The 24,791-nt window shown below is 44.4% G+C and overlaps 1 protein-coding gene across 1 annotated transcript in view; it reads left to right on the top strand.

Moving 5' to 3' along the window:
• Window positions 1–24,791, top strand: part of znf385c (zinc finger protein 385C) — a gene marked incomplete at its 3' end in the record, with an annotated part of 186,319 nt that overhangs the window by 156,408 nt on the left and 5,120 nt on the right. The window contains exons 3-7 of the mRNA XM_079521628.1: window positions 1,459–1,601; window positions 8,850–8,960; window positions 15,098–15,326; window positions 22,541–22,909; window positions 23,144–23,331. Of these exons, the coding sequence (XP_079377754.1) occupies window positions 1,459–1,601; window positions 8,850–8,960; window positions 15,098–15,326; window positions 22,541–22,909; window positions 23,144–23,331 (1,040 nt within the window). The remainder of the gene's footprint in view (window positions 1–1,458; window positions 1,602–8,849; window positions 8,961–15,097; window positions 15,327–22,540; window positions 22,910–23,143; window positions 23,332–24,791) is intronic.

Below are 24,791 nucleotides of genomic sequence, written 5' to 3' on the forward strand. Positions count from 1 at the left end.
CGGCAGCGAGGACGAGCTGGGGGTGCATGCGGTGGCGGCCCGCAGATGACAGCGGGTGATTGATCCCGGTGCAGGATAAGTGTCCCGTGCACCGCCGAGCACACAGGTCTGCTGAAACTCAGCCAGGCGGAAAATTAGAAATCTCTTCATCCCTGGGCCATTTGAAATCCGATATCTCCCATCTTCCCCCTTGTGCAGGCACTCCCCTCTCTGCCAATAAATCAGTAATTAAATGATGTGTGTGGACGAGTGCGTGTGTACACGGGTGCCAGGTGCGCATCTCTGAGGGATTAGCTCGGGACGACGGCGTGATGATGGGGTGAGAGGATGTTCAAAGGGGTCACCGGCTATCCATGCACGCACGCACGCACGCACGCACGCACGCACGCACGCACGCACACACCCCCCCCCCCCCCCCCCCCTTGAACATCTACCCGTACAGTACATACACGTACACACGTACACACGTACACACACACACACACACACACACACACACACACACACACACACACACACACACACACACACACACACACACACAGCTGTTCATATTGATACGATGGGGAGTGCTATAGGTAATGTTATGGTCCCCCAGCTACCAAATCAAACACAGGTTTTGGATAAACCCCTGAGCACTGCACTTGACCTCCGGGAAGGATCAGACATACTTCTACAGTACATGTTCAGTTCAAATGAAAACATGTATTGTTGCCCAGCCTCAGAGTCATTGCTGTGCAGTTGTGGATAAATACTAACCATTTTCAGAAAAACGTATGTTTCTATGGTTTGGATTATATGTCACAGGGTGCGATATATATGTATTTGGCCACAGACCCCCGTCTAAAAATATTTTGTTCCAGGGACCCCCAGAAGCAAAGATTTGAACACTCCTCTCAATTAAAACCACGGGTGCCTCGGATATATACATATCTTTAGGATCCTTTTTAATGATATGAAACAGGATCACTGATATCCATTTTTTGACAGCGGCCGTTGCTAGGCAACGCCTTGCTCAGAGCTCCCGGACATATTTTGCGCATGTGCGCAGCCATTCACTTCCTTGTTTACGGGCCGACAAAACATGCTATTATCTCTGAATCTACGGCGCTCTCCATGGTTTCGATCAGAACGCAGATGTTCTGTCCTCATTTCTGACTTAACCAAGCGTCTCGTTTGGAATGTTAGCGCTTCTAAAGAGAGATCAGACGAGCTAGCGCGAGGTGATAATGGAACATTATACATTTAGTTTACATTGAGGCGGATGGAGACTGACTTTTCAGTTCCGGTTCAACCTTAATTGACAGAATATTTAATGGCAGTGAACGGTTGGATTTGAAATGACGGGATATTCTGCCAATGGCAGTGGCTGTGTCTACTGGGTTAAGTAAGAGATGTGAGTACCGTACGGTAAGTGTTCCGTCACTGATGGCTGCGTTGCTGTTGTGTTGTGTGCAGGTGCGTCGGCCCAGGGTAACCCCCTCCTGGCGTCCCTGTCTGTCCCGGGACGACCCCTGCAGCCTCAGCTCCACCTCAAACACTTCCTTCCCTTCCGCCTCAACGGCTCCTCGCCCCTCAGCCTCTTCCCCAACTTTAACACGGTGAGTCACACGCACGCACGCACGCACGCACGCACGCACGCACGCACGCACGCACGCACGCACGCAGAGCCTGCGTGTTTCAGCCATTTAGGCGGATGATTCTCAAAGTGTGGTCCGGGAACCCCTAATCGGTCCTTGTGGAGGTTCCAGCGGGTCCCCCGGCAAAATGTGTTAATATAGCTTCAAGATAAGTTTAACCGCTTTAACCCCTATTTACTGTACATTGGCAATTTGAAAATAGATACAGTATATAGATTATATATATATATATATATATATATATATATATATTTTTTGCGTGTGTCCCATTGCTCACGTCGTGTGAATATGGTCAATGCCTAGAGGGCCAGTTTCTTGTCGCAACACTGCACGTTGTGAGCTTGTAGATCGGCTATTTTCAGTGCACGTCACGTGCACGCAACTAAGTATGTCTCTGGCTTTATCTGTTGCTAGGGTAGCCAACGCGTCCCTTGAAAAACTGAATATTCACTTATTTGGAACTAAAAGTCATGTCCCTTATACACACTCTGACCCTTATTTTTGGAAATCAATCAATGACACACTTCTTACAACAGCATTGAACCGATGCTGTACTCTCACTAAACAAATAGAAAATACTAGTAAAAACAATAATAAAACAATAAACAAAAGACAAGAGAAAAAAACACATTGCGGAAACGGAAACAGCAACTCTCAGTCTGAATCATGGAAAGCCAAGGAGCCCAGGATTATAATAAAGGTTGTTAAACACTTAGACTAAACTGAGTTGTCTCTGTTCTTGGACCGCGTTTTTCTGTCCACACCAAATCTCTTTGCCAAAAATAGCAAACTCACATTTTGGCTAATGTTCCCTTATTTGAATCTCAGGTATTTGGCAACTCGATCTGTTGCAGAGTTCAAACTGGGGGCCTTCTCCAGTTCAGTGGTTCCCAAACTTTTGAACTCAAAACAGAAATTAGAAATCTCCGACTCCCGGCCCAGGCGGTGGCGTAACCGTCTGGGCACCCGACTGGTAATCCAGTCGCAGTGTGCCGCGGGTTCGACTCCCGAGCCCGACACGGCCTTTACTGCATGTCTTCCCCCATCTCTCTCCCGTTTCCTGTCAGCCTACTGTCTGTCCCTTCAAAAACCAATAAAAGGCGTAAGCCGCAAAAAATATCTTTAAAAAAAATATCTTTAAAAAAAATAATAAAAATAAATAAATAAAAAAGAAATCTCCGACCCGGAAACTAGTGAAAATAGCAGATCTACAAACTCACAATGCGTCGCGGTACATTGGCTATTTTACTTCTTAAACATTTGTTTTATAATGTATGGAATTTCATAGTTCTTTCTTTAATTTCTTCATGAAATTACTATAAAAATGTGCCTGTGATCCACAAATGGATCGCGACCCAGTGTTTGGGAAACAGTGAGTCAGAGGACAGTCTCTAACTACTTTACTTCCTTGCTGAAAACGGTTTAAAGCCTTAACGCCACTGCTTTGAACGTTCTCACCCTGACCATACAAGGTCTAGCGTACTGTTGTCATCTGTGTGGAACTGGTCTAGGAGACTGTTCTCATTCCAGTATCAGCATTTTCACAGATGAAACCCCTGCTAGCATATACAGTATATTTTGTACAGTCAGCAGTAAGCCTGCACCAAGCAGTGTGGCTCAGATGCTTACCTGCCTCTGTGTCTAGAATTAAAAGCTTGTTTCTTTGATCTCTGCTTACCGACAGTATACCCATTGTCATTGTGTGTGTGTGTGTGTGTGTGTGTGTGTGTGTGTGTGTGTGTGTGTGTGTGTGTGTGTGTGTGTGTGTGTGTGTGTGGGTGTATGTGCTTCTTCTGATGTCTTTGATCCTACTTTTACAGTGTGTGTGTGTGTGTGTGTGTGTGTGTGTGTGTGTGTGTGTGTGTGTGTGTGTGTGTGTGCGTGTGCGTGTGTGTGTGCATGTGCACATAAGAGTGTTTATGTGTTTGTAACGTGTGTGTCTGTGTGCACCTCGTTGCCCAGTCTTTGTGAAACCATCTCAAGTTCCTCTATCTGTAAATGAAACATAAGCCCAGCACTCGCTCTCTCTCTTTCTCTCTCTCTCTCTCTCTCTCTCTCTCTCTCTCTCTCTCTCTCTCTCTCTCTCTCTCTCTCTCTCTGTCCAGCATACATTTTACACCTCTTCAAATGGGAGTGAGATAAAAGGGGGGTAGCATGAGAGAGAAAAGACGCTGGGCCCCTCATAGGTGTACTGTATAGCCCGCTGGGGACATACGGTGGCAGAGGGGTGAGGCGGAACGGGCGGAGGAGATATGCACGTGTGCTGTATGATGTGGTGGGGCTCCAGCCCGCGGCGCACGAAACGGGATCCGTGTGTTCTCGGTGCCCACCCACCAGTCGGAGTCCAGGGGTCAGCGGCAGTTACTGGCCTCTGGAAAGCCCAGGCAGCCACAAAACCAGCCTGGATGGCAGCCAGCACCTCCTCACTATCTGGAAGACGTCCTCCCTGTCGGGGGGGAGGGGGAGGGGGGATGAAACCTTGTAGCCGGGAAACCGGACGAATCTGCCAGAGTGAAATATATATTAGTCTTGCCATGCCAGGCTAGAAACCACATTGAAGTAGTGATGCCTACAATACAACATGGCGTTATTATTATGTACTCATAGAGAAGTGAGGCAAAAACTAACAACAGCAATGCAGCACCAAAAACCACACTTTTTCAATTTGAAAATTTAAGAATTGGTGTGCCAAAAAGTGACTTTGAGTGCTGTTTCACCATGCACGGCAAGCCAACTTAACACAAACCTCTGCCACGTTGTAACTTTATTCATGAAGAAAACATTCGTTTCACTTCCTTTCTAATTTTAATATCCATGGTTTAATGTGTATTTCTTATTTATTTCCTCAAACGTGTTAGCAGCAGTTATTGTCTCCACCAGGCCGAAGGCATGGGGAGAGAGTATGTTTTGCACTCCGTCCGTGTGTGTGTGTGTCCGTCCTTCCGTCCGTCTGTGAACAGCTAATCTCCGGCACCGTTAACCTGGTCGATGCCAAACTTTGCACACACACTCCCTGGATGCCAACGATGAACCTCTGCCCCACATTTTCCAGAACGGCCTGTTATAGCGCCACCATGAGGCAGCTTTTCAAATTTTTTACCTAAAACTGCACCGATCTGCGTGAAACGTTCCATGCACACTCCCTAGAGGCCAAGGATAAACCTTTGACCTGCATTTTCCGCATCTGCCTTTTATAGCGCCACCAGGAGGCCGACTTTTGTAAAACACATTTTTTGATATTACTCCTCCAGATTCTGTCCAAAAATCTCACAAATCGTTACACAGTATCTCTATGGTCATGTGCTCAAGTCGGATCTGTCCGATATTTCATATTCCATCCTAATTGGCTATAATTGGCTTTCACAGTTTGCAAGATTGCCCCGTTTTGAACAAAAGCCTCAAATCATGAACGCAGCATGCAATTTACGTGAAATCTTTCACACATTTTCTTACTAGGCTGAGGAATATATCCCACCCTTTTCACATTGGCCTGTTATAGCGCCACCAACAGGTTGATTTTTGCAAAACACATTTTTGGAACAAAATGCCTCATCCAATTGCCATCAAAGGCGTATGAAGAAATGGCACCCTTTTCACATTGGCCTATTATAGCGCCACCAGGAGGCCACAACCTGACCTGCCCTGGTGGAGACCTGTGCCCCGAGGGGCACTTTTTCTAGTTTCCACATGGATTTATAATGAATTCAACCAGCTAGTTGAGAAGCCAGAGACCATTCTATTCAGCATGCCATTCATCCTCTCAACAGAATGCAGCACCTGGAAGAACGTGGAAATGCTCTCCGCCCAGAATGCAGAGATGATGATAACTATAGGAGAGAGAAACATGTCAAATCAGGGTTTGCTTCAGACTCAGGAGGGAGATGATTAGTCTCCATAACGCATGGTGTGACTGTACAGCATGTGGCATTAATCACAAAGCCCATTCAGTAGGGAGCACCAGGTTCTCTTAGCCCTGATAAGACTCACGTTGTTCTGGGCGTGTGCAGGGAGAAGATGAATGCACCTGTCTCCGAAACTAAATAGCCTCCAGTTTTCATCCTGTCCTCTCTTACCCTCCCTCTCTCTCTACCTCTACCCCCCCCCCCCTCCTCCTCCTCTCTGTGTCTCTGCACCTCCCTTGCCGAAACTCCGTCATGGACTCAGCCTCCGTGTGCTGGATAGCTTCTGTCTGCACCAGGTTGGCGGGGGTGGAAGGAGTGGCGGGACAATAGGCACATTCATAGCAGTCGGTTCGGGATGGCTGCGGACAGACAATGTGCACATTCTTCTGTTCCTAAAACAAATAGTTGTGTGCAGCCTGCCCTGCTAAGGTGGACAGAGGGCAGGAGGAGTGTGGGGGGTGGATGGTGTGTGGAGTGTGTGTGTGGGGGTGCCGGCTGTCCGAGGCCAGGCTTCGGCTTGTGAAGGGAAAGGTCGGTTGTTCCCCAAGGTGGACTTGGAGTTGTTGGAGAAGCCACAGTGAGGCAGCGAGCGGAGGCACGGTTACCTCCCAGGGGAGAGAGAGCTCTACCTACAGCAGAGAGCTTTGAGTGTCAGGTGTGTTTATGTTCCCTACATCACACCTGGCCTTGAGGAATCATGGGAAAACAAACTCTGCCTTCAAACAGGAGTCACCTGTCTGAGGAGGGGGAGGAGGGCTGCGGTTGAGGGGTGAGGATGATTCGGGCATTGTTCAGGCTTGCGCGTCTCAGACAGAATTGCATCGACATTCACTGGAACAGCACCAGAGCAGATCTGGTTACGCCAAGTGTGGCAGTCTGACCGCAGAGTGACTGTATACTGTACACCCCCCTCCCCAGACAAACCCTAACCTAAGCTTCCCTTCTCCTACCTCCGGATTTGAGGAGCGGGCCCGCCTCCAACCTGGAGAGGAGGCCTCCAGGAGGGGACTATTAGCTTACATGTGATACGCTGCTGATGGCTGCATGCATTGACATTAGCTGTCATCGTGGCACAGTGCAGATCACCTAACGCAGTGGTTCGCAGTCGTTGGCCGTGACGAGGATATTTCAAGTAGGCCCCCAACTAATTGGCGAAACAAAATTGAATGATAACATAACATTAATATTAAGTCATTAACACAAATAAACATGCATCTGACAGACACGGTCACTGTGGCCTCACTTGCACCCCTCAGCTGTTTATAGAATGCTGTCTGGGGAGACTTTCTGATGTCTTCATCCAGACTGTTGGAACCATATTTATCATACCGTCATACCGTCTGCCCATTGTAACCACCAACATGTAGTACAGCTTGCAATGTATCATAATCTCTCACAGAGCCTCCATTCCATTGCTGGAATCACAGTGGGCTATAACTGTATTAAAGCCCTTTTTATACTTGGTGAGGGCTGGTGTTGCTGCAGCGAAAATAGGTGATCTACAACAGGGGTTCTCAACCCATGGGTCGCGACCCCTCGGGGGGTCGCCAAATTATTTTAGGGGGTCCCCAAATTATTTTCAAAAAAACAAACAAAAAGAAAAACGTATTTTTTTTTATTTATTTTTTTCACGATTTTTCAAAAATAGCAGACCTACAAGCTCGTAGCGCGCCACTCGGTGGCGCGCTATGAGCTTGTAGATCTGCTATTTTTCAATAGCTAAATTATAGCTTAAAACACCAAAAGGGGTTCCCGCCCAAAATGGTTTAAGGTTATTGTAGCAGTCAATTTATATTGGGGGTCGGGAGGGGGCGGGGCAGGGGTCCCGAGACATTGCCAAAGCATTTCCGGGGGTCCCCGGCCAAAAACGTTGAGAACCCCTGATCTACAAGCTCAAAGTCAAAGTCCTACTATTTGTCACACACGTTACCGAATACCGCAGTGACATTTGTTCTCCACATTTGACCCAACTCTTGGAGCGATGAACCGCAGCCGTGCCGCGCTAGGGAATCATGTTCAGTATCTGACCCCCAATCCAACCACAGGATCTACCAGCGTTGCGGCGCGCTGTGTGGGCTTTCAACATGCAGATATAAATCAGACATTAGTGTCTCTAAGTTGGGCATGAGAGAAATGTGCTATATTTGCAGTTGTGTTTCACGCCCAACTCATGGGCGGTGGGGTGTGTTAGCTGGCCACCACATAATCATAACATCCCTGGTTGGAATCTGGCTGGAGACCCGTGTTCCTTGTCTTCCCTCTCTTTGCCTTTGGGTTCTTGTCTCTCCAACTGTCCTGTACAAATAAAACTATATAACTGTCTAAAGCAGAGGTTCTCAACCTTGTTTTGATCAGGGCCCACTTGAAATGATTGAAAGTATTCGCAGCCCACCCTGTGATGAATGGTCAGATGGATGGCTTGCATTTTGAGAGCATGTTTATTTTATTGATCAATCAATCGATTGTGTGCCGACTTGGATCAATGGAACTAACACAGTGTACTTTAAGCTGACCAGCCCCGGCCCACAGGTTGGGAACCACTGGCCTAAATGGAAAAATTAATCGACCCCCTCGACCCCCACGCCACTTCAGTTCATTTCCCTCTCTCTCAATTCAGTTCAATTCAAAGGAGCTTTATTGGCATGAGAAAACATACGTTTCATTGCCAAAGCAAAAGTGGAACAAAACAGTCAATAACCCTCTCTCTCTCTGTGTTAATGTAACAGTCATGAGGATTAATTGTATTAAACGCAAAAGGAATTTTGAATTTTTAAATGTGCATGAACTTTGGAATATCTGGAACATGTGTGGTGCGTTTGGTACCATTTGTAAACTCTCCGAGTAGGCAGCACACTGTAGGTGCACCCACTTCCAATGTTATCAGCCTTTAATCAAGAATGTGTCCGTGATCAGAAGGTTGGAATAGAGCCAATATGTGATAATCAGACATACTAGGAAACGTGGAAGTGAAACTACTGACACGTTGGGGAGCGCTTGCTTTGTGTGACCATGACCACGACCGTGACCATGACAGAGGCACAGCGTCTCTGGTGGCCTAGAGCCATGTGAGGCACCAATAGGCACAGAATAGTAAATATTAGTCCCCCCTACTTTCCATGCTCCCGCCATGTCTGCACCGTCCTGCGCGCGCTCCAAGTGAACACAGCCGGCCGCCATCGCTGAAAACAACGTCAGTATGACCAATATGGCCATATTCCAACGTCTTGATAACGTGTATTTAATGCAGTGATAACATATGGATCCGTTGGTAGGTGGATGGTGACGGTGTTTGCTTGCTGTGTCCTAGATGGACCCGGTGCAGAAGGCGGTGATCAATCACACATTCGGTGTCCCTCAGCCTCTCAAGAAGAAACAGATTATATCCTGCAACATCTGCCACCTGCGCTTCAACTCCACGGTAAGGACACATGTGCTTAGGCTGCATTTTAGGTGTGTGTGTGTGTGTGTGTGAGTGAGTGAGTGAGTGAGTGAGTGAGTGAGTGAGTGAGTGAGTGAGTGAGTGAGTGAGTGAGTGTGTGTGTGTGTGTGTGTGTGTGTGTGTGTGTGTGTGTGTGTGTGTGTGTGTGTGTGTGTGTGTGCGTGTGCGTGCGTGCGCGTGTGCGTGCGCGTGCGTGTGCGCGTGTGTGTGTGTTGTTTGGGCGTGAGGGATTAGACAGCAGGGAGAGCTGCGTTTATCTGTGCAGGGCAGAAACAATCAGTAGCACCAGCGGGGGAGCCCCAGTTTCAACATCTCCACGTTCCATTTATCACACACACACACACACACACACACACACACACACACACACACACACACACACACACACACACACACACACACACACACACACACACACACACACATACACACACACACACACACACACACACATATACACACACACATGCACGCACAGTCACACGTACAAATGCACATGCACGTACGCACACGCAGGCAGACTGAGTGTCACACACAGAGATCGTGTCATCAACACACACAAATACTGTATACATAGATTTATTGTACTACTGTACACACTCAGACTTTTACGTCAAGTCACTTTTATATATAGTAATAGTAATAATAATAATAATAATAATAATATAGCTTTTATATTGTGACAATACAATTATACAGTCACCATGGTTGGAGTAATTGAGTTTCCCGGATTTCTTGTTTTTATTATTACATTGATTGTTTAGCTACTGCAGTGAAACTTTGCTCGACAACAATGCTGACCATCACGTTATAACAAACGTATAATTTAAATAAAGCTATGTGATAAACAAGACATATGTGTTGCTCTAATAGCCCCCTGCGTAATTACGAGGCGAGCGATCAATCAGGAATCCCTGTTAAGGGATGTTTTTCTGTAGTCATGCCTTTGGGGCAGTGTGTGATAACCAATGCTCATTTGACACGTTCTCTCTCAGTCTCTCTCTCTCCGTCTCCTCTGAGACCTACGCAGTTGGATAGAGAGGATGGTATAGCTGAGAGGGAGCTAGACGGTAGTTGGATAGAGAGGATGGTATAGCTGAGAGGGAGCTAGCAGGATTTGTCACGTCACGCTAATCTCCGAAGCCTTTTCACGGCAGATCAGTCTGCTGATGTGGTGAGGTACTCAAGTTGGTGTTTACAGATGCGGCCTTGACGGCCTGGGTTATTTATAATGCCCTCCTACAACACACCATTAAGTCTGTTAATGTGGAGTCTGCCTCCTGCCCAACTGTAAACGACAAGCACTGGTGTTTGGTGTTTGCTTAGACCTCTCTCTCTGTTTAGTAATACATGAGAAATGTGGGAGAGGAGTAATATAATTATTGGTATCGTGCATCTGTGTGTGTGTGTGTGTGTGTGTGTGTGTGTGTGTGTGTGTGTGTGTGTGTGTGTGTGTGTGTGTGTGTGTGTGTGTGTGTGTGTGTGTGTGTGTGTGTGTGTGTGTGTGTGTACGCCTGTCCCTTTGTGCATCATGGTGTATCTGTAATATTGTAATAGTGTTTATCAGCATACGATCACAGCGGATGCTGACATCTATTCATTGCGTTGGTGATGTTCCACCATATTGTTGATGCGGAGGTAAGGAGGTAATCAGTGAAATCCACAACCAGCGTCTGCATATTTGTTTCACACTGTAACGAGACGGTCTCTTGGTGTTTGCGGCATCTCTGAAACATTTACTGAACATACTGTACTGTATGTATTCCCCCTTCACAGAAAAGAGTCGCTACTTCAAGTGTAATCTGAGTTGTTGAAACTGAGATTTAGAAACAATAATCGACTTCTAGGTTACAGTAAAAGAACAATCAAGTGGGCGCCAATGGCCTCTAGTGGTTAAGGAGCATAATACATAATACAGGCTGACAGCGTTGCAGGTTCCATTCCTGAGCCTGACGGCCTTTGATGTCGGGCTCCCTGTTTCCCTGTTTCCTATCACTCTCCAATATACTATCCAATAAAGGTCTGCCTTTATTGGATAGTATATTGGAGAGTGATAGGAAAGCCCCCCAAAAAAAATGTATAATAATAATCAAGAAGCAGGTTTTTATATATCGCTTATGCTCACTTACAAAAAAGGAAAAAAACAAACAAACAAACAATCAAGAAAGTCATTTAATATTAGGGGGCCGCAGCTAGAGGTTACACGTATGTTTTTTGGGGGGTTCCAAACCGCAGTATTCACCGTTTCACCAAATCAACACTTTCCAATACAAAAGTAATTCCTTTAAGATATTGTGGCACTTTTTTTGCAGGAAAGCAGGTAACATATACATTCGATAAACCAAGTGATTAAACTTGCAGAGCCATGAACAATGAATTTATAGCAACACACATAATTAACACACCATTTTCCAATCATAAAGATCTTGACTACAGTACTAATTCTTCAATGTGTTTGGAAAGCCTGAGCTTGGGCTGGTCTGAGAGGCGCAGTAATTCAACCAAGGCAGTAATAATTCATTCTAACTTTCACACATTTGCTGCTAGGGCTGAGCAATATAATAATAATAATGTGGGATTTACATAGCGCTTTTCGAAGTACTCAAAGACGCTTTACATGTGTGGGGGCTGGGGGAGAGAGCAACTTTAACAACTTTATTAGAAAAAGGTAAAGAAGTAAGAGAAGAAGGTAAAGATGGTAAATATGACTTCAAATCAATATCCCGATTATTTCACAGATTAATTACTGATATTTTTCTTAGAAACAGTGAAAATAGCTGATCTACAAGCTCACAACGTGACCATTTTTGTACACCACCTTGTACAACTATAACTTTAACTCTAACTATAAAAATAGTGGTATACTGTACGATATAGTTATCCTTACTAGGGCCTTACCCGTTCTAATATATGAACAGGAAATGATGTACAGTGTGGGTAATATATAATAATATATAATATAATAGATCACATTGATTGGGAGGGAATTGTTAACGGATGATCTTGGGGAGTTGGGTTGAACTTGGGCACAAAATTAATGTTATTAAATAAGATATAGATTGTCATATCCCATAACCCATAGATAGATAGATACATAGATAGATAGATAGATAGATAGATAGATAGATAGATAGATAGATAGATAGATAGATAGATAGATAGATATCTGTCATTAACTGTCATTGCATCTCTGTATGTATTTATCATTTTATTTACCGACGGCACGGGATGGCGGTCATTGCGCTGTCACAGTAATGTAACTTTGGGAGTGTATAGCCAAATGGACCCGCTCATTCCATGTTGTGGTCTCGAAACACCGCATGACAGTGCATGTGTTGGCGCTAACGCACGTAACGTTGTTTGGGACTCAAAAAACCCTGTAGTATTTGTCTGGCACGGGAAAGGAGGTGTCACCCGCATGCCGTTTAAACGTTTGCGGTGGTGGTAGAAAGAAGCAGGAGAGAAGTGGTAGGCGACCGTGTTCAGTGTTGTTCCGATATTCCGATGCTGCCTGTCTGCCACGCACCCCCCAGAAATGTTCCCCGTGTGGCTCTGCTGCGAGACGCGGTCTAATTCCAAAAGGGGAGGTGTCGTGTGGTGCGGTGTGTAAGGCAAGGGGAGTGTTGCACCGAAAACGATGACCCATACATTAATCTGTGTCCCTCCCAACATGCATTTCCCGTGTGACGCGTGATCTGCGAGAAGATGACGGGTGTAGGAGTTGTTTTTTGGGCGAAAATGAAGTAAATTAAAATAGTGGGAGCAAATGGTGGTGCTGGCAAGCAGTGTTTGAGGCTGGAGGACAGGGCTGTGTTATCCTTATAGTTGCATGCGCTCAGTGTGAAAAGCTCTTAATTCAGAGTGCAGTGGTTAATCAGACATTCTTCTTCGTGTTGATTTGTTGAAAGTGGTCAAACTGGCACAATAATCTTCTGAATTTAATTTGAATTGAAATAAAACATCTGATATATACATACTGTACATGCATACACAATTTTTACGTTTTGATCAAATGGTTGTTGTTTTTTACTTTTATTGCCTCTGCGTCACTACAGGTATATCAAAGCCAGCGTTGCTACATGTAGCATAATGTCTCTCCATCACTATATCAAAGCCAGCATTATACTGTACATGTAGCAGCATAATGCTACATGTAACATAATGCGAGGAGAGCTGATCTTCAGAGGCTATTTTGAGAGATCTCTGCATTGATTGCTGTGCAATTCCTATAGGCCTACATGAATGTTATCTGACATCAGGGGCCTTACAGTGATCGAACAGGGCCGGGAGAATTAGAATAATGTGAAGACAATCATGCACGGCACGTGTGTGTGTGTGTGTGTGTGTGTGTGTGTGTGTGTGTGTGTGTGTGTGTGTGTGTGTGTGTGTGTGTGTGTGTGTGTGTGTGTGTGTGTGTGTGTGTGTGTGTGTGTGTGTGTGTGTGTGTGTGTGTGTGTGTGTGTGTGAAGTGCGTGCATGCGTGTGAAGTGCGTGCGTGCGTGTGAAGTGCGTGTGCATATTTCATATTTTTCAGTTTGTTTTATTTTTTTTATAAATGATTATTGCCCCATTTTATACTTCGCCATGTCTCACGCAAAAGTAGCGAAAATCTATAAGCTCAGAATTAGCTCACAACGTGTTGTGTTCCTCGTATATTCGCTATTTGGGGGAAATTATGAAAAGCGAAAATTATAAGTTTCAATAGTGCACCCTAATGACCAATGCCCAAAGTCAGGACGCCAGGTTCAAAGTGACTGTCTGTATTTGTGTTTTTATATAAACATTTAACCAATGAAAAGTATAAACAATAATTGGAATCATTTTATTTTTTCGTAATTTCTTGGAAAGTATCATTATTATTTTTTACATACAAGGTTTCCTCCTGACAGGGGCCGTATGTTGTTACATGCCTCTGGGATTTGCTGTGGCTGGCACTTGCAGTGCACATTAATGAGTTAGTTCTAGAGATGGGATCCTTTCTGTTGTTACATATTGCACACGCAATTATACCTCTGGCCTCCCAATGTGCCAGTGCTCTTATCGGCTGGAAACAGACTCTCCTTGCAGCAAGTGTGTGTGTGTGTGTGTGTGCGTGTGCGTGTGCGTGTGCGTGTGCGTGTGCGTGTGCGTGCGTGCGTGCGTAAGGAGAGTCTGCACAAGCTCATGTATATCGTTGCTGTCATTTGGAAACCGTGTATGTTCAAAACTGCTAATTTTCGGGAAATGAAACGAAAAGGTTCAGAAATAGTTCATATAGCAGATCTTCAACCTCACAACGCATCATGATGCACTGCATTGTGATTTTCACTAGTTTTGTGATGATGCGTATATTACACACATTTTAGCATTAGCATTTAGCATTAGTATAAATGCTAAAAAAGGCATTTGAGTTGATAATGCATGACCAGTCCAGGACCACAATGGAAACAAGACCCTAGTAGCCTGGCTAATAAGCCAGACTAATATCACACAACACTGTCGCGGTAACTTTTTTTTGCCAACGGCTGATTCGGTCTGGTTTATTAACCAGGCTAAGACCCTAGGGCAGCAGGGTTTTCCCTATGGTGCCCCAGAATACTTTCATTCAATTCATCAATATCACTTCAGTTTAACCACTTACTGTAGACTCACTATAGGCTTAGTAAAATGGACCTGAGTTGCACTGTACTTTTTCCATCTACACCAACTCTCTTCACCAAAAATAGCATTGTGAGCTTGTAGATCGGCTATTTTTGGTGAATGTCCCCCCCCAGAATAGGGATCATGGGCTTCAAGTGGCTAAATGTCAAGGAGGAAGTTATTTTCAGTCTGTCCTAAAGGCAAACTCAGATTTTCCTTGTATCTCAGTTTTCCTTGTATCTCAGGGGAAAGATTTACATATTTACGTAACATAATATGACATGAATGTAAGGTGCTAGTAACAATGACATTTAGGGGTGCCGTGAATATATTTAAAAGGGGTTCCCTGAGCTTTGAGAACCTCTGCCCTATAGGGTGTTATCCTTTTAACAATCATTTTGTAAACCGTACCTTTGTACAATCAATCAATGCAGTCTATAATATTTGCACCTTTGCGTTTCCTCACCTCCTCCTTGGCTCTCGTCTCTCGTGTGCAGAACCAGGCGGAGGCACACTATAAGGGACACAAGCACGCCCGGAAGCTCAAAGCTATGGAGGCCCAGAAGAACCGTCAGCGCCGGACAGGGGACGCCTCGTCCACTGGCAGGGAGCGGGACAGGGACAGAGACAGAGAGCGCGACAGGGACAAGAGCAAGACTTGTGACTCTGAGGCACCACTCCTCCCAGCGCTCATGGACACAAGCTTGATAGAGGGGACAAGGACAAGTAAGTACAGTACACTGGCAGACAGATGAGGTCGCTGGCAATTGACTCTATTCACACACCATTTTCCTCTTACTTTCTACTCGAGTGTGAAGTAAGAGGAAAATGGCCTCCATGTGAATTATAGGACCAATTAAGGCACTAAGGGGAAAAGAATGGCCGTCCCTCATCATGCGTTTTGCCTTGCCATCCCACGTTTCGTTCATCATTACCTCCTTGTTAACTTTTTCCTTCTTTACGATTATAATTTACAATTTGCAAATTAGGCATTTAGCAGGTGATCTTATACCCAGTGCAACTTACATGTATGGGATCAGAATAAGCAGAGTAAGCATGAACTATAGTCAACAAGCAACAAGGTCAATAGTCGCATAAATACATACATAAATAGAGTGCAGGAAGATTTTTTTTGCCTCAAAGCAACCATACAAGGCAAACAATTAACCTACTGTAGCAGCTGTATCAATAGCATGCTATTCGAAAGTAACATTCTTAAAATGTGTGTACTTAAAGGACCACTTCACCACTTTTCAACCTATCTTCATATAATAGGTCCTCACTAATAATCATGAAAAAAATTCTACTCGGTCTGTGTCTCATAGGAGGGCTGTGGGCAGTTCAGAAACCGTCTTCCAGTGACATCATCGATGGGGAATACAAGCTAATAGAAACTGCAGGCTTTCTAGTCCTGAAAAGTTGCAATGCGAAAATGGAAGCCATCGTTCTCACGATAATGAAAATCTAAACATTTTTATCCCCTTCTCCATTGGTCAGCTGGCATTTGGCAAAATCCCAAACTTTGTATAGGTAAAAAGCCCTTCCTCTGGGACCCATGGTATCAACGGGGTGTAAAGATTTTGGGAGATCTATACCAAGAAAACAATTTGAAATCATTTGAAGAATTAAGAACAGAATTTGGCCTACCACACAATCACTTCTGGCAGTACTTACAACTGAGACACCTATTGGTAAAAACCTTTGGTTCTCTCACATCACCCCCCCCTAAAATTGACACAGTGGAAAATATTTTTAAAATATTTGGACTGGGTCATGAGGCTTCTACATACTATGCCATGTTCCTGGATGCCTCTGACCAGTGTAAATTCACATCCAAGTTGCCATGGGAAAGGGATTTAGGACTTACAATATCAGATGGTGATTGGGTTAGAATTCTTAGGAATGGAAGGAAAATGTCAAGAGAACTACGTACAAGGTTGATTCAATTCAAAATTATAAATAGAATATATTGGACACCATCAAGATTGTTTAGGGTCGGCTTGACTGATGGTCCTGAATGCTGGAGGTGTCAGGATAGAGACGGTACACTTTTACACATGCTTTGGGGCTGTCCCAAAATTCAGGAATATTGGACTGCTATACATGAAAGACTGGAGAGAATAACAGGCATACACATTCCTTTTTCACCCAGTCTGTTCATTCTGGGGGATCCTGCCACATTGAGGCAGGTTGCTCCTCCTTTAGCTGAATGGATACAAACGGCCATTATGTCAGGTAGGAGGCTGTTGGTCAAGGACTGGAAGGCTCCCTCTGCACCTGCTCCATCCCTCTGGGATGCATCGATGGGACTATTGGCCGCTTACGAGCGACTGTCATACAGGCTGCTCAATAGGATGGACGACTATGACTTAAAATGGGGCTTTTACCATATGCACGTATCGGGACTCTGATTCGTTTCTGGCTCTGAGTGAGCTCTGAACGGGCTGCAACTTTAGAAAAATACACTGAAGGAATATGTCTGGAATTGGGGCTGGGGTGGACTGCGGGATATTTCTGTGCATCTCTGTTATATTGTTTTGTTTTGTTTTGTTTTGTTATGTGTTTGTTTTGTTATGCATTTATTTTGTTGTGTTTTGTCTATGTCTATGTCAGTTTCATATACAAAAGAAATTTAATAAAGTACAAATCATAAAAAATAAAGAAATCTAAACATTTTTGTAAAAAATCTTGTTTAAAAAATAATCTGCCTAATGATGATGTCACTGGAAGACGGTTTCTAAACTGCCCACAGCCCTCCTATGAGACACAGTAGAAAAAAAATCGTGCCATTTTATCATGATTATTAGTGAGGACCTATTGTATGAAGATAGGTTGAAAAGTGGTGAAGTGGTCCTTTAAGTAGCGATCGAAATAACATTCTTAACATTAATGTTCAAGAAAAAACAAATCTTAGTAGGCCTAACAAAAAAAACATGAGAACATATTACCAAGATATTACCTGTATAGTAAACTATCATCTATCGAAAAAGGATCCTCTCATTCTGACATGACCTACACTCCTACTTTTTGTTTCACATACTCCTCCTCCGCTGCACTGCACACATCTTGTTCCCCCTGGCCTTGTCCTCATCTCCTCGCATCAGGTTGTGGTTTTAGATCATGACTAGATATATCTCCTATTACCTTTCTGTGCGTCTCCGGCTCCCCTCTTTGCATTCAAAGCTTATAGCTTCGCATTCTGCCCATGCTGTCCTCGCATCCCTCTCTCGTCGGGGCTTCTCCAAGCACAGGCTAGGTGATGGATGACCGGCTCTGACGTTACGGGACAGTAGTGGGTGTCTGGGAGAGAGTGATGCTGTGTTAATAAAGGAAGAGGATGAGATCGATCGGAGTGTCGGTGGGGTTGTTCTTACCCTGTTGGTTTCTTAATCTCTCCCTGTTTGACCACTTCTTCTGGCCCACATGTGACTAACTCTCTCCCCCTGTCTGGACGGGGTCAAGGAGGGCTTTGTCTCAGAGCTCCACAGCTTACTGTACCTTACTGTGGACTGTGGAGCATGTTCAAGTTATGAATTGCCATACTATTTTTACATGAAACAATTAGGACAAAGGCTGACTGGTTATGACATTAAATAGGGGATTAGGGTCTGCCTATTTCCAGCCATGTCAAGTAAAACATAAATAAGTACATTCATCCATAAAATAATGAAATGCATGTATTCATTATAATTTTCTAATCACTGTTATTAGCACCAGACATGGCTGCTGCTTCAGTTTGAAAAGTTAATTGGTATCATCAAAGCACTTTGTTGTCAGTAAAGTACAGCTGTCCATCCAGGATACCTCCCTATACCTTCTACTTTCTCCACATCCTATGCCCTAGAAAAGTTCACTATCTGAGTTGAATTTCTAAATGCGCACTGATGCTAGAGGGAATATCAGAGAAGAGATATGAAGCCACACACACACACACACACACACACACACACACACACACACACACACACACACACACACACACACACACACACACACACACACACACACACACACACACACACACACACACACACACACACACAGTCACCTAGACACACACACAAAGAGATGGGAAATCTCACAGTTTGAACACACATACTCTTTCGGTTTTTTGCCCTAAGCCCTGGAGTCTCATTCGCAAAGGAGAAGGTGGACAACAGACTGGGAGCCTGATAACACTCTCATAAAACTCTCATTTCAATATTCTGCCATTGCAAGGCGAGCTCCGAAAGTGGGATGAGGAAGCTAGGGGGAAACGAGATGATGAGTGGAAAATTATAGATAAGATTAAATGAATGAAGGAGAGAGAGAGAGAGAGAGAGAGAGAGAGAGAGAGAGAGAGAGAGAATAGTGAGTTGGAGAGAAAGCAGATGAATCCCTGCTAGTTTTTATGCTGTGAATAATAATTGTACACTTCCGAGGCAATTTTGCGAGGAACAACACTCTTTAATAAGCCCAATTGTGTGATTGGCCTGATGTGAAATTGAAATGCAGCCGAGCGCGCCAGTGGTGGCATGCACTACAATGCCAGCCTGTAATGGAATAGCACTCCAAATTAACACTCTATGAAATTAGCTATGTCTGCCATGAAACCGAAGGTTGGGGGGAGCTATCTCAGGCAGGCTAATGCCCACATTGTCTGCCATCGAGAACCAAGGCACCTGTCTACTCTCCCCCAAGGAGACAGGCTGGCTCAGGGTAAACAGTTTTTCTCTGATACACACAAGGTCAGTCTCCTCATTTCTATCAGTGCACCTGTTTCTGCACTTTTGGGCAGGAGCGTCACTTCCAGGAAAGTCAATTCCATTTCAGCTATCACAAGCTGATATAGAACATACTGTGATGGTGAATATCTTAACGTTGGGCTAGGCGTAAAGACAGCACTTTCACTCGTACTGTAAGTGTAAGCCTGCAGTCATACTTACCGGTACGGTAGTCATGTGATGGTGCCAAAAATCTTCAAAATGCCAAAGGTCTTCAAGCTCACAATGTAGCGCAATGTGATGCATTGTGAGCTGACTATATAGTAGAAACTTGGCAATAGAAATTATATAATGATTGTTTTCACCACAGATGAGCAGATGCACAAACGAATGAGAGATGGCAGGGGAGAGAGAGAGAGAGAGAGAGAGAGAGAGAGAGAGAGAGATTGGCAGACTGGTACATGCCACTGACAAGCATCAATCACGGCAGGCTTTGATTCACTCTGCTGTTGATGTTGTCTTCAAAAGGACTCTGTCACCACAGTAATTGTAATTTATGGTAGGGATTTTCCCTAGGGAAGCTGTTTGTGTTGTGAGATTGCCTCGGATCAAGATTGAATGCTCAGCGCCTGTGTGTGTGTGTGTGTGTGTGTGTGTGTGTGTGTGTGTGTGTGTGTGCGTGTGTGCGCGTGCGTGCGTGCGTGCGTGAGTGCGTTAGGGCATTAAGCAACTAGTCGACTAGTTTACTAGTCGACTAGTAAATCCACTAGTCGACCTTGTTGGTACTAGTTGACTAGTTGATAAAAATAAAAAAAAGTAAAAAAAAATTATTTTTAATTTTTTCCCCGATTGTGTAGGCCTCAAGATCAGGTAGATTATAGTTATAGTCACCATGTACACAGTTTTTCAATGTACAAATATTTAATTTATATTTTAATTTATTTTATTTTTTACATAATAGGTAGTTAAACAACTAGTCGACTAGTCGACTAGTAAACTAGGCAACTAGTCAACTAGTAAAAATGACTAGAAGTGAATGCCCTAGCGTGCGTGCGTGCGTGCGTGCGTGCGTGCGAGTACTCACGAAGCAAGTTAAGAATTTTGTAGTGTGGTCTAATCACTACATTCTCCATTTTCATTGTGGTAAAATAATTTGTCATGGGGTCAATAAACCACACAGTGGGATGTCCTCAGACGCACTTACAGTAACTACACTTGTCTAGGCCTGTCAGCCATAATTGGAACGTAGATGGATCGATTAAACGTATCTTCGGGTTAAATAAAACATACAATTGCTTGGTAGACAGCAGTGATGTCAACAACCATAATTTGCTGGATTGTGAGTTACAACTTCCACTGACTGATTGCAGCAAGCACTCTGTCGCTCACTCTGTCTGGCCTGACAGTCTGCCAATCTTGGTGGCAGTCTCCGCCGTTGCTCAGACATACATGGGATGAGTGATGAGCAGTCGGATACAAGGTGTTGTCAAAGGAGTTGCTTGCCCATGACTTAAGTGCAAAGCACACTGCCATCGCAGCACAGCGGCACGTCATTGACACACGCCGTGTGCCGCACGAGCACCAACAGGAAGTGTCGTGCGCGGGACATTTGTTGTCCTGAGTATTTCAGCTACTTTATTCATCACCTGAATGTCCAGAGCTAAGACTCGCTAGGCCTTTTTGGGAAGGTTTTTATAATGACGGGATTGTGTGTCATACAATATTATATACTGGGATTTACTCTATTTCAATGATCAGTCTCTCCTCGTCCATTGTGCCTCTACAACAACAGGTTGGGGCTAGTCTGCAAGTACCTGAGTACTGTACCTGAATGCGTAAGTGACGGTGATGCCTGGAAATAGAAAAGTGGCGTGAAAGACCGCTGGGTGTGGCACTTCACTAATAACAGACACGCATCTTAACGCCACCATGTGGGGCTTATATACATAATATACAATAATGGGGGTGACTGTTATTACACTTTTTCTTTTCTTCCTTTCTTTAGGTCTTAAAAGGCTCCTTTTTTTCCCTCTAGTCTATAACAAATCTCTTCTGCAATTTACAAGTTCACAAAGTGCCACCCTGTGGAAAATTCATGTGAGCTTGTAGATTTGCTATTTTCGCAGACTGTGCACCCCAGAATATGACACCAGGGTTCATGTGGTTACACGGCTGTGGTTTGTACCCGAGAGTCAGCTGGAGTATGCATGGGGGTCGTGAGACATGGCCAAAGCATTTCCGGGGGTCCCCAGCCAAAAACAATGAGAACCCCTGTTCTAGAGGGTTCTTTGACTCCTGTTGGCTGCCGTGTCTTCCCCGGTAAGATGCCTGCTAACTCCATTGATCAGCATCGCTCTTCCTCCGCAGACGTCTCAGGTGGCCCCTGTCTTACACATAAGCCCAGGATCATACCAATCCATGCCCTTGGGGAACTTGAATCCCCCAAGGGGGGTCACTCTCATTACAGAGAGGCAGCTGTCTAATCTCATCCTTGTATAGGTTCCTTTTTCTGCTGGGAGAATGAGATAGGAAGACCCTTATCTGTGTGATGAATTTACTCAGGGACGTAAAAAAGAGAAAATCAATGGAGCCCAGTAGGAAAGCGGAATGGCGGTGTGGTGAAAAGGGAGTAAATGAAACGGAGATATTCAGGGAGTGTAGTGCAAAGTGTGTGATTCCCTCGGGAGGACCAGGGGTGGGGTGGAGGGGGTATGTAATGGAACTCTGGTGACTTATCGGCAGGGCCTGGCAGTCGATGGGTTTGTTTATATCGACTGAGCTTTGTGTCCATTTTAATAGTGAAGCAGAAAGAAAGGGAGGGAGAGAGAGGGTGGTCTTGAAAGGACATATTGTATACTGATGGCCTTTACTTTCCTAAATACTGTTGCTAATCTGGTCTGTTCCACATGGTATTGAATAGGCTTAAAGTAAAAAACGGCACAAAGCTAGCATATTAAATTCACTCTTAATGTGTATTCCAATGATATATTAAAAAACTGGAGGGGTTATTTGGAGCTTAAATATTATATTGACTTGGCACTCATGAAACTAATTCCCTCTCAAAATAATTTGACGTTTGACTACTGCAGCTTGTAAAGTGCATTTGCCAGCTCTGTGATAACACCAGTGACTCAACAGCATTGATTCTGTTTGAGAAATAAAACATTGTGCCTCGTCCGAGATTCATTTATTGGAATGGGAGAAATAATTCATTCTATCACTCACTCATTCCCACAGGCCTACAGAATGATCTAGAGACAGCCAACCTTGAGGTGAAGCTTGAGGAGAGTCCCGGGAGCTCGGCCATGCTGACGCCTGTGTCCGAGGTGTCTTCTGTGGAGCTAGCCACCCTGTCCCTACCACAGGTGTCCCCTTCTTCCCAGCTCTCTGAGACCGCCTCAGACACCAGCGCCCCCGAAGTCGCTGAGGTGGCGGAGGCCGCGGGCCCTGCTGCTGAGTCATGTTGCCAGCCAGACACCTCCAGCACAGATGGGGAGCCCCGCACAGATGACGACAAGGACCCTAAGAAAAGCAAGGCACATCTCCATTGTCCTGTCTGCAAAGTCACAGTCAACTCCACCTCACAGCTTGAGGCACACAACAGTGGTAAGACATAAAAAACTGCCTCTTTCAAAACAAATTCACAGTGCAGGGACAAATATTATGGCTGTGACAGATACTTTTAATTTTCACTTTATAATTTGTTGCATGACCATGTCGCTAGCTGAAAATAACAGATTTGTCAACCAAAGAAACTATTATTTTCATAATGCAATGAGGCCATACAATGAATTATAAATGAGACTTAACCTGTTTCCTCATTTGCATCCTATTTGCCAGGCACAAAGCACAAACTGATGCTGGAGGGACAGAGTGTCCAACCACGGCGCAGGGGAAAAGTGGTTGCAGCGCGCGTGGCTTGCAAGAGCAAGCGTCTGGGTAGCAAGGGCAGTGTGGGGGTGCCTAGCAAGAACTTCCAGTGCGAAGTGTGTGAGATCTCCGTCAACTCCGAGACCCAACTTTCCCAGGTGAGGGCAAAAAGCAAGTGTAAATGGAACATCTATACAGCCTGTTTAATGTGTTGTCCACACTGTGGATTTGTACGTCCTTTTTCGCACTACTTACAAATCAGAGATGGAAAAAGATGTGTGGGTGTTGTTTTAGGTGTTAACTGACTGTGATTCTGCTTGAATGAGACATGCCTGGGTTTGCCCACTGATAGAGTAGCATTTGAACGTTTTCCACCATCAAAGGTGCACTGGTGGGCAACGTACCAGATTCATGGATCACATGTCACTGTGAATTAACCTAGAAAAAAAGGAAAACTCACAGGAGATTAGTGGGACCCATGGTGAGTTACGGAGAGCAGACGGCAAGAGCTATCAGCCCAGGGCTGCTGTACCCTCCCGGTGGTGAATGAAATGAAAGATGAGGAAGGGAGAGAGAGCTTGGAGAAGTCCTGTAGATTTGTCAAGGCACCCTGAGTCTGAGTGTTGCTAACCTGATAGGAGGTATTCAAATGGCTCTGGGCATAGAAGTCCTGTTGGCTGTGTGTGAGGAAAGCCAATTTCTATTGAGCTGGATGATGGCAAAAAATGTCATCAAATTTTGGATGTTGTAATATCCGATGAAGTGTTTTGTTTTTTTGGTTTTAATCACTTGAGCCCTATTTTATACTTGATTATTTCTATTTCTACTATTTTAATAGCTGACAGCTATTTGGACAATATATATTTTGTCACAATAACATATTGTCACAATATCAAGATATTTGGTGAAAAATATAAGCTTTTATTGTATCCATACCCTTATATTTATCCAGCCCTAGTAGCTACTATAATTAATCAGATGTCCTGAACGTCACAAGCTACAGTAGCACAAGCTTGCACATTGTGATAATAATATTGCACAGGCTGACCTTATGTCATGTTTCAGCCCTCATTTTAAAAGCTACCACAAAGGCGCCATAATGATATATATCAGTGTTGTAATAATGATCATAGTAATAATGTAATTAATGATTTTATTAAACCTCCATTCAGAAGTTCCCATAGAAGAGAACCCTTTTTTCCCACAGCACCTTGGATAAGCCAGGAGAGGAAATGAGCTGTAATTAATCCAGCAGTTTCATTTACAGTCGTGTGAATAGAGCCATTCAGAGGATATTTTTATGAAATAATATATTTTTTATGCATTAGACACATTAGTATCATTTGGCGTTTATATGAGTAAGGATTTCTTCACCACGCAATGATGTTGACACTTGACAGACATCCAATATATTGTTTTCTTCTTTTTTTATCAGACACATGTTTACAGTGTGTATTTTTTACATATTAGCAAATTAATTGTGTTTAATGTTCCCCTATTCTCCAAAAGTTATGGAAAAAGATACATTCCACATTCCACTCACACAGTTAAAGCTTCACCCAATCCTACTCCCATATAAACCAGTTACTGTTGCAGCGAGAGGGGGGGGGGGGGGGGG

Source organism: Electrona antarctica, assembly GCF_951216825.1.
Source record: "Electrona antarctica genome assembly, chromosome: 14".
NCBI lineage: Eukaryota > Metazoa > Chordata > Actinopteri > Myctophiformes > Myctophidae > Electrona > Electrona antarctica.